The sequence below is a fragment of the Branchiostoma belcheri genome, unplaced genomic scaffold, assembly GCF_001625305.1.
Source record: "Branchiostoma belcheri isolate BF01 breed outbred unplaced genomic scaffold, Haploidv18h27 scaffold382, whole genome shotgun sequence".
NCBI lineage: Eukaryota > Metazoa > Chordata > Leptocardii > Amphioxiformes > Branchiostomatidae > Branchiostoma > Branchiostoma belcheri.
The window spans coordinates 16,227-27,885 of NW_017804001.1; the positions used below are offsets into that span (position 1 = coordinate 16,227).

At 40.3% G+C, this 11,659-nt stretch overlaps 1 protein-coding gene across 1 annotated transcript; it reads left to right on the top strand.

The window, feature by feature from the left end:
• Nucleotides 1-285: 285 nt before the first annotated feature.
• On the top strand, nt 286-5,640 carry LOC109476627. Its single transcript, XM_019777630.1, has 9 exons — nt 286-999; nt 1,483-1,604; nt 2,095-2,204; nt 2,375-2,491; nt 2,747-2,839; nt 3,195-3,295; nt 3,541-3,696; nt 4,992-5,111; nt 5,371-5,640. Exons 1-9 carry the CDS (start codon nt 934-936, stop codon nt 5,638-5,640), a joined length of 1,155 nt encoding a protein of 384 aa, XP_019633189.1. The 5' UTR covers nt 286-933.
• Nucleotides 5,641-11,659: the final 6,019 nt, after the last annotated feature.

Here is an 11,659-nt window from a genome sequence, read left to right on the forward strand (position 1 = left end):
CAAAAATATTCCGTAAGTTACAAAAAAAATAAGTAAAAACTATACCAATGTCGTAGAATGCCAAAATCAAACGAAAAAAGACAAAATTGTAAGGAAGTGAACTTGAAGACTAGATTATTCGCCAAACCATATTCTGTGCCATTTGCTCAACCCTCATGACCACGTAGATTTCATAATGAAAACAACTTGTTTTTTTGGCAAAACTTTTTTTTTATTCGCACGCGCTCATCAGTTTTGGGGCTCCCGGAGGATGTCATCCATATAATCAAATCAACATGGCCTAACCTGTGCCAATATGTAAACATATCTCAGAAAATGGAATATGTAAGGGATTTTCTGATAAATTCTTCTCCATGAATATCGAAACGGACGAAAAATATACAATAGAAGGTGGGGATGTTCCAAATGTGATGCACTAGTATGCTCTATGGCACTCTACTCATGAATAAGTTCACCACATTAGATATCAGTGTACATAACAGTCCTCAAATACTTTGAATAAACTTGTAAATTACTGGGTAACTTTTAATACCTTTCTGATGTACATAAGACAGTATATTTTTCTTTTCCCAAATTGCAGGATGGCACATGGCTACTTCTCAAGTGGCATTCTGCCAAATCAGTATGTACGAGTCTGCAAAAATGCTGGTATTGGTCATTTAACAGAGAAAACCCTAAAGCAAAGTAAGATATCCTATTTGTCACTTCCACACACTCTGTATTACAACAATGTATTTTCTTTCTTGTACTTTTTTTCCGATGTATAGTTGCGTTATGCTCAAGCTGAAACAGGAAGATGACATTTCCAAGGTTTGATAGCTATGGCTATTTGACAGACATCAACATCAATCTCTCAAACCATTGAAATGTTTGAAACCACTGCTAGGTTAAAAATACATATTATATTCACGAAGAGTTTTCTCTTCTCTAGGCATGATACTGTATGCGGAGATCGTGCAGAGTATGAAGGAGGCATCTATGGACCGTGCCATGAATGAGGTCAGGAAATTAGTCTCAGTAACATTTTCTTTTGTATACCATTACTTGGAAAACAAGTGTTAATCCTATATACAAGTCAATCATTTGCCATAATTTATCAGTACGTTATCATAGGTATAGGTAAACTGGTGTCACAAAGTGTTTCCATGCACCAAACAAATCCACATATCAAGTGTCCAGTTCCAGTGTCAAATCCACATACCGGCATCAAGAAACATCAAGGCCACATTGATTCTGATCCTCAGACTTTCATAAAACATCATGCACTAGGCAAAGAACAGGTACAGTATTCTGTATATCCCATGCTGTTAGTACTCAGCCTATCTTTTCAAATGATAAACCAATGCAAAGCCATACTACATACACAATTATATATACACAAGTGTGGTAAATTACAGCTACATACATATTTAAAGAGTCTAACAACACTTTGTATTAAAATACTAGTTTGAAAAGAAATTTACAAACTCCCGGTTCCTGCAGGAAATTGGAGATCCCGCAAATGAGGAGGATGTCCCTGATGAGTCTGTCGGCATTGTAACTGATGCCAGACACGCCCAAAGGAGGAACTCACACCGCTCAGACATAATGGCACTTGGCCAAATGTAGGGAAACCTAATTGCTCCTTTTTTTTGCTGCTACACAGATATCAATTGGCAATAATATTCACCAGTTTGTAACCAACAGTACTTACACCAGGGCTCGATATACTTTTTTTCAGCACATCTGCACTGGTGCAGGTAACACTGAAATGTACATGAACCAGAGAAATCTTATTCAGAATTTAGGGAGAATGGATCAAAACTGCTCAGAAACCATTATCATTCTACTAGTATCTTTTATACCTCTATAAGGTGTACCATTTTATGTAATGAGATATGGATAAGTACAGGTAGACTTATCATAAATACATGCACAGCTCCAATTTTACCTGGACATATGCAGGTGGTATGTCCTGCCCTGATAAATACATTGTAGTGACATGATTTGATTGTAAAGACTTTGCACCTGCCCTGATTTTGTTCTGTAAACATGACAATACATGAAATGCTGGCATTTATTGGTCTTCAAGTCGTCTCATCTTCCTCCCTTCAGCAACCACCGTGTCCTAGCACACATGCCAGTCACCAAGAAGGAGCAGACCTGCACGCAAAAACATGAGAAGGTGGGGACGGAGCGACTATACAGGCAACTGGATGAGATGGGTTTGTATAAATTCTTCACTTATGCTGTGTACAAAAATTGCAAACCTAAATTATTGTGTCAAATCAGCACAAATGATCAGAACAAATCATTTTAGATCCTAAAATCAAGCTATCATTTCACACTGTTATTACTAGGTACTCAATTGTGTTATTCTATTGTGTTTTAACAGGTGTAAAGGTGTCGGACCATGCACATGACAGGAACCAGAGTATCAACAAGTTTATCCGGGAAAGGCCGCCGTACGCGGACGGCACACGGACAACAAATTCTAATGATACCTGGCACGGTAAGATCTACGGCTTACAAGTTAGATAATGAACACCAATCTGATTCCTTATATAATATAAATAAAAATGAAATTGATAAAAATAAATGAAATAGATAAATAGCAATAAAATAATCACTCATGCTGCAGCATGCAATACTTATCATGTAGTATGCAGATGTACATGGATATTAATGTGGTAACAAACAATCCTATACTGTTACACAATTGAGGAATGTAATGAGACACGTCTCACTCAAACTGCCACAATTACAGCAACTAAGGCCATCGCAAGGAAGTTTAAACGTGTTTCCAGTGGGCCAGTGAGAAGCCGAGGGGTGTCGTGGCATCCCCAGCTTGCTGACAAAGGTATATTCCCCATCTTGCATGAAAACACTAGTATCTCATAATCGTGTAGACAATTGACATCTAAAGAAAAAAGGCCAAAAAGCAGTAACTCTAGTAACTAGATATGACTTTGGAAATGACCAGACGTTTCATTTAGCATCCACTAGCATTCTTAGACGGTTGCTTGGGTAACTGATTTTTGGCGTATCTTATAACCTTTGTCAGCATATCTCAAAAGACACTTGGTCTATAATCATGCTCTATGGGAATAGACTATTGACATTTAGTGGAAAAACATGACAACAATTCAGGTATCTAATGCCAATGCCAAATAAACCAAAGTCACAATAAATGAAACACACATTCCTACCTATAGGGGCACCCTTGAAGACACATTTCTATTGGTGCATGGCAAGGTGCGGCGGGGACGAACAGGTCCTACGGGACATGCTGCTAAACATCGTTCAGCACTACCAGGTAATGTCCATGTTGTCTATTTTGCCAGGAAGCAATGTGTGCTGCAATGAAATGAAAGAAAAAGATAGTTTTCAAATGAGGTTGTGTAATGACTGTCTGCCTTGCTAAAACAGCATTTGTACTTGGATCCCACATTTTATTAATGTCATGCATCTTTTCAGCAACGGAATATAATCTCACCTCCTACATGACTTCAGTGGCACTGCTATATAACCTAATTTTACTCGTTCTTCATATGCCAACAGAACCGTCACGACAACTGCCACCCAGAGTCCCGCTGCAGGGCAGACCCCAACTACCGCCCTACGAAGCTCCTACTCACAGAGCAGCGGGCAGTAGAACTCCTGACCAACTTTGTCCGAAGCCAGGACATCTACAAGAGTGCCAAAGACTATGTGCTGGTGAGATACCATTATTTTAACAGGGGTGTACGAGCACAATTCAAATTTCCAAATAATGGATATAAACAATAAAACTGATAAACATTCCTGATTGGCAGCAAAGGCGCACCCCCTTTTCCAAGGTCTTCATTACAAACACCTACAGGTAAGCACAGTGAGGGCTATTACAAGTGTAACAGAATGTCCTTGAACTATCATGAAAGTTCATCTGTGTTGGTAGTTACATGTTTAAAGTTAAAACTTTTGATCCAACACAAAAATTCTCTCACCTAGAGCTTTCAACCAGTCACTCTGGTCTTCCTCAGTAGACTGACCCAGTGAAGCTTGTCACGTGGCTTCTTTGAAGTGTGACGTCAACACTGGGTCAAAGGTATCTGGTAGACGATGTCTACTGAGGGTCAGTCTACTGAGGAAGACCAGAGTGACGGGTTGAAAGCTCTAGGTGAGAGAATTTTTGTGTTGGATCAAAAGTTTTAACTTTAAACAGAATGTCCTTGATTCAACTGAAATATTCAACTTCACTGGTAAAAAAAGGTGCCTCTATGCACTTTACTCACCCCTCAGCCCTTGACTCACTAATTATTTTGGTAAGGCCACACCGATTTAATTTTATGGATGACATCCGCGCGCGCATTGATTTTCGCCCGATCTCAAAAAAAAAAAAAAAAAAGATCACGTATTCCGAGGCTATGGCCTGGCTTTAGGCCTGGGTAGTGCATGGTGGTGATAACTCTGGTTGACGGCAGCCAGGCTACCGAAGCTCCAAGACTCAAGAACTCAGTACATACGTACAGCAGTATCGATTCATATATTCCGCAAAAATCCAGCATGTGTCGGCCTGTCGTATACGTCACTATGTAATGCGCCAAATTCACAATACCAGGTTTGTATTCCTGTGGTTTTGTAGCATTTTTATTTTTGGCCGGATTTTTTTTTTTTCGCCCGCGCGCACTAGTTTGGGGGTCTTCAGAGGATGTCATCCATAAAATTAAATCGGTGTGGCCTAAATATGATCCAATTAGTGTACCCAGGTGAACTTGTAAGTAAATAGCTCTGATAGTGATAGGAATAATGTACATCAGTCTTGTACATGTAAACTGTGTAAAGCATTCACTAACTTGGTGACATGTACATGGTGGTAATCAGACACAACACGCATCCTGAAATGTGGTGTGCTATTGTATATGTTCAATTTATAGTACATGTATATGTAGAACATGTGTCGGGACTACTTCCATCTGTTTATTAGGTTCAAAGCTATTTATCTTGTCTTTATAAAAACATTACCGTTTCAGTGCAAGGACACTCTATACGTAGAGTCTTTCAACAACTCTTGTCTCCAGTATGTAGACAAGAGAATAGTCTTCGGGGACCTGAACTACGGCCTGCGGATGGGGTTGGCCGTGCTTGATTGGGTAGGTTTTTTTCCCTGCGTAAATCTTGGCAATTTATTCCTCCTACATTGTAAAACTTTCCAGCAATACATGATAAAGACATCCCACAATCTCATTTTGTATCCGCACCATAAAACCAGATGCAGTATAACTGTTTATATGTATCATACGAACTTCATTAGCACAGTGTGGATGCAGATTATAGTACACACTAATACATGGCAATCATAGCTGGAAAAAAATATTGTATGAGGTTTACACAACGACATTTCTGTTTCAGAATGAGCATGTAGACAGAGAGGCAACCTCACGGTATGTCAGGTATAGTGTCGCCAACATCAGGCAGGTACAGGGTAAGCGAATCCTAACCGCGAAAAAGTATACCTTTGTGCGCGAGCTGCTGCTGACGTTCCTGGCCAGGGTAAAGGCAGCAGGGAACCTCCCACCCCTGCCTCAGAGGCAGCCTCAGCCACAGCGCGAGGACGGGGCCCTGGCCTCGGGCAGCGACAACAGCGACACAGACTTCTCTGCCGAAGATGAACCTGAATAGATAACAGTTCATGTATAACTTTGTCTCACAATCACATAATGTGACACGATGAAAGTAACTTTCAAGTACAACTGTATTAGTATTAGTAACGTACGTTAGGCATCCAAGCCATCCATGCCTCCCGCCACCATGTTATTTACAGTACTTTGTTTTTCATCTTGTCTGTTTGACCGAGTCAGTAAATACCCTACATGGGTAATGAGTCCACCTTTGCTTGAATCTAATGTAGTTCAGGATGGGTAGTTTAGTCAAGTAGTTTAGCTGAAAGATTTTACTTTTCAGTACAAGAAGCTTATAATTACCTGGCATATTCATATGATAAAGGTTTGGTTACTCCAGTCCCGTACCAGTCTAGATTTGCAAATAAGCACTGCTGGTGATGGTTGATGTTGACAGACTGTGCCATGTTGATGTTGCTCTTTTAGAGAAGATATTTGAATTACTTTCACCCCTTGGTTGGATAGTTGTAACCACAACCTTGTCAAGTTGTATTTGTAGATTTAGCATAGCTCTGTTGCATAAGTTGTTGTTGCAAACTCTGAGACTGTACGTCAAACCATGTGTGATCTCGTTCAGTTGCGTAATGTCTGTTTGTCTTTTGAAATGTAATGTTGGTTGACCAAGGCCTTGAAGCCTCTCTGAATAATGAAATGTGGAAAACAGACTGGACTCTGCATGTACATGTAGCTCTATGTCCAACCTATCAACATCATGTCCTTGTTCCTTTGGATTTGTAGAACAAAACAGCCGAACAACAAATATTCAGGTATCACAGTTTATGTGATAAAATCTTGCTGTTGTCATAAAAGAATATTCAAGTTCTGTTCGATTGACCGATTTATTGGGACATCTCCTTTATGGTACCAGGTTTTAGCTAATGAAAGTCTAAAGTAAAACAGTTGTATGGTGTGTAGCTTTTGCTCTCAACTGATCACATGTCAGGAAAAAAAATAGGTATTGTGAAGTAGTTGGAACAGTACATTTTTCTGACATTTATTTCATTGTTGTACACACTTTTTATACACATATATGTTTAGTTTAGATGCGGTCCGCAAAATGAATTTAGAGCTGTAAACATTGTAAGACCACCTGTACTGCAAAGGTATCATTTGCAACTGAAGGCTGTACCTTTCAAAATGCAATAACTTCACTGCCTTGGATGAGAAAACTTGTCTGTCTCTGCATCAGATTTTACTTCAGTCTCATGAATACAAATTATGATCATGTCAAGACGATCATGTTCCATCCCCTGGGTAGAAAAATTTTTACAAATTTGACCATGAGTCCATGACTATTTATAGCGTTCTCTAAGGATGCGTCAAAGAAATTACACGCAAAGATTTCGGGGTATTTATCACAAGAGAAATATTTTGTGGAAATCCCTACGATGAAAACAGCACAGAAAATGTTCATACTAGAAATAACATGTCTAAAATTCGATCATGACACCGAATGTGTGCCTCGTACTTGTCGTAGAATACTAGTAATCGTAGGATGTACACAGTCGCGCCCCCCTCCCCCGTAGACGTTTTGCGAGCTCCTGTTTGACAACACTGTTTTGAACACGAGTTTTGAGTCCAGAAAAATACGTCAACGTAACCTCTCATGTAATTGAAAATACCAACAAAAAATTCAGCGGAAACCCTGGCTGTCAAGTTTGAACTGTTTTGTCAAAGACACGAAGAAGTAAACATGAATAATTTGGGTAAGAACTCAAGACTAAAGCATCCGCGGTTTCTAACAAATTTGATACAAAATACACGGCGTATAATCGAGTACCCACAGACAGTTATGATGCCACATGAGACAAAAATTGACAACCAAATACATATTCCTGTATACACTTCGTCATCTATTCGTCTAGAAAACAGTCCCGCCTTTCGTTGTTACATCGTTTTGTTCGCGTTCGATATCTATAAACATGTAACGTAACAGTTACAAAGAACCATGAACACGACGCAGGAGAACAAGAATGCTATATTTCAATCTTTATAATAAGTAAATATATGTTCAATTTGCTACACTTTCCATACGTACTTTGTATGTGTACCTCACCTACCTTATAAATCTGCTGGCATCCCCAAGTTCAGGTCCCACATTCGTACCGAAACAACCCGTGAACTGTTGTTATGAAGATGGCGGCGAACTGTTGGTAAACAAATCTGACCACATACTTTCCCCGGCTCTGTTGGCTCATCTGGCGCTGCTTCACAACCTCGCTAGTGAAAAAAAACTATCCGAGCAGCGAGGGCCCGCAATATATCGTTCTATAGTGAACTATTACCGACTACATTTCCAACGAAAACGCAGTAAAGCCCAGAACTTCGTTTTTTCAAGATGGCGCAGCAAACATGTGCACTCCACCAGCGTATTTGTATGCTTGGCACGTAACGTGTCACGTGATTTCCTGTAATGTTCCGCTCGCGCGCACAGTGGCTCGCGCCCGCAATGGCAGGCTCCCGTGGAGCGGTAAGCCGGATTAATAGTCTCCAAGTCAATTTCGTCTGCTAAATCACAGTGGGGGAATTTTCAACCCTATTACGATGCCCAGGGCGTCGTAGGCTGCAGTTTAATAAGGAAAGTTTAAATCTTTACTTCTGGATAAGATAAGAAAATAATGTCAGACGTTTCAGACGCCGTCCGGCATCTTTCATCAGTGAAATATTCAAAATTGCCATAGAATTCGGAACGGCACCGTTAATTCTAAAAGTATTTACGTTCTAAATAAACAAATAATAAGTAAGCAACAAGCATGTTATATCTTAATGTCTGAAACGTCTGACATTATTTTCTTATCTTATCCAGAAGTAAAGATTTCAACTCTCCTTTTTAGTATCATCCTGGATGATTAATCTTCACAAACGTATTGTTACAATTTGTTTCGGAGTAACTTCTACCTCTAACTCAATGAAGTCATTATGTAATCAACTTCTTTTGTTGCTTAATGACACAGTGCAGGACGTTTCAGTAGTAATGCTGAATGTTTGCCGCAGACCCTATGGGAACTGTAATGCTGAGGTCACATTTCAAAACCGGGGCCCGACAGGGCAATCTTAGAAGGAGCGAAAAGTATGATATAAAAGACAATTAAGCACAAAAACTTGAAAAATTTGAAAAATTATTAATGGTAACAATTTGCGCATATTCTTGACATAAATTGTTGATTTTTCGTCAAGCGAAACAGCCCGGCCGGACCCCGGTTGCGAAATGTGACCTCAGCGTAACATTTCACCAGCACCCGTTGCTGCTTGTTTTGTATTTTCAAACTCAACATATCCAACTCATGACATCCATATGTGGGTGACAATTTTTCCTGCGACTCTCTCTACAGAATGTCGGGTAGGAAATGGAGAATCCTACCGAGGAAACCTCACTGTAACCGCTTCAGGCAAGACGTGTGTACGCTGGGACAGTCATGCACACCAGAATACGCCTTCTAGCGAGCCGACAGCTGGACTGGAGGAAAACTACTGCCGGAACCCTTCTAGTCATAAAACCGTTTGGTGTTACATCAGTAAATCCAAGACTCCTGGCAAAAGCGTTTGGGAGGATTGCGCCTTACCATACTGCCGTAAGCTATACTTCCAAAATTAAATGAGAGCTCTGAGAATTTTTCCTCGGTCAAGATATCTTGAGCTGGAGTCACATTTTCAACGGGGCCCGCGCGGCATGTTCCCGATCTAGACGCCAGCCAGCGTCATATAAGGCTGGGCGGACGCTGGCTGTCATGGTCACAATAAAATGTTCTCGCCGGGGCCCGCGGTGATTTTAAGTTTGCGTTAAATTAACTCGACGCCCGTACGGGGTCTGAAATAGGCCGGTGTTCCGGCCGGGAAATGTGGAGGCGCCGGGATTTTTGGGGTCACTTCCATATTTGGCGGAAGGGGGCGTGGCCTAAAAACTACGAAGGCCCAAAGCAACAATGTCGTATCTTTCATCCCATGACCATTAGGTTAGATTCTTCCAGCATTATATTCATAATAAAACAGTAACCATTGTACACATTGTCTTTTCTCAACCGAATGTAGTATAGTATTCGTTCAAAAGAGTATTCGTACAAAAAAGAATTCAAGGGACCCGGGATATTTGACACCCTCCCCCAATCAAACTAAGAATCAAATCTCAAAATCAATTATTTAGTTACTGCTAACCTGTCAACTTTCAGTACATCAACACTAACATTTTGACTTGTCTATTAATCTTCCATTCCAATATGTTGTCTGTATTCGATTACTTATGTGTCTTGTGAAAGGGGGGCCAAAAATCCCGGGCATTGAAACGGGCATTTTTTTCTAAACATCACATTATCTACTGCTGGCCTGACGACTTTCGGTCATTAACAGAATATTTTCATTTGGGTGTAAAGATTCATATACAAAATTTTTTTGTATTTTATAAGGGGGGAACAAAAAGTCCCGGGATATTTGGGTCCCCCACCATTGGTCATAACGGGCCCGGGGGACCGAAAATCCCGGTCAAGAACCCGTCGGGATATTTGGGCCCCCCATTAGAACTGCTAATATCTTGTCAAAATCAATTTCTTTACTGCTAACTTGGCATTTTTGAGACACCAACAGAACATTTTGAGTCGTGTTCAAAGGTTCGCATCCAACATGCTGTCATATTTCATCACTTTAGTGTTTTTCATAACGGGGGAACAAACATCCCGGGATATTTGGGTCCCCCACCAAATGGTTATAACAGGGGACCGAAAATCCCGGTCAAGAACCCCGGGATATTTGGGTCCCCCATTAGACCTGCTAATCAAAGTTTTGTCAAAATCAATTTATTTGCTGCTAACTTGGCATTTTTGAGACAACAACAGAACATTTTTTAGTCGTGTTCAAAGGTTGGCATCCATGTGTTGTCCTATTTCATAACTTTAGTGTCTTTCATAAGGGGGGACCAAAAATCCCGGGATATTTGGGTCCCCCCATTTCAATTGGCAATCTTTCTTAACACCACTTTACTTACTGCAAACCTGACAAATATGAGACACCGAGAGAATATTTTGAGTCGTGTTCAAAGGTTCGCATCCAAAATGCCGTCATATTTCATCACTTAAGTGTCTTTCATAAGGGGGGACCGAAAAATACCCGGGAAACGGGAACCCGGGAGTATTTGGGTTCCCCCGTTTACGTAACTGAAAATAATCTGGTCAAAATACAATTTATTTACTGCTAACTTGACATTTTTGTAGACACTTACAGAACATCTTGAGCTGTGTTCAAAGGTTCGCATGCAAAATGCTGTCATATCTTATCACTTTATTGTCTTTCATAGGGGGGACAAAAAATCCCGGGATATTTGAGTCCCCCCATTTCAATTGATAATCTTTTCTTAACACCACTTTACTTACTGCAAACCTGACAAAGATGAGACAGAACATTTTGAGTCGTGTTCAAAGGTTCGCATCCAAAATGCCGTCATATTTCATCACTTTAGTGTCTTTCATGAAAGACACTAAAGTTATGGAATAGGACAACACATGGATGCTAACCATTGAACACGACTCAAAATGTTCTGTTGATGTCTCAAAATGTCAGGTAAGCAGTAAAAACGTGATTTTGAGAATAGAATGTTAGTTCTAATGCCGGGGGACCCAAATATCCCGGGTTCCAAATTTCCCAGTATTTTTGGTCCCCCCTTATGAAAGACACTAAAGCGATGAAATATGACAGCATGTTGGTTGCAAACCTTTGAACACGACTCAAAATGTTCTGTAGGTGTCTCAAAAATGTCAGGTAAACATTAAAAACGTGATTTTGAGAAGAGAATGTTAGTTCTAATGGGGGGACCCAAATATCCCGGGTTCCAAATTTCCCGGGATTTTTGGTCCCCCCTTATGAAAGACACTAAAGTGATGAAATATGACGGCATTTTGGATGCCAACCTTTGAACACGACTCAAAATGTTCTGTTGATGTCTCAAAATGTCAGGTAAGCAGTAAAAACGTGATTTTGAGAAGAGAATGTTAGTTCTAATGGGGGGACTCAAATATCCCGGGTTCCAAATTTCC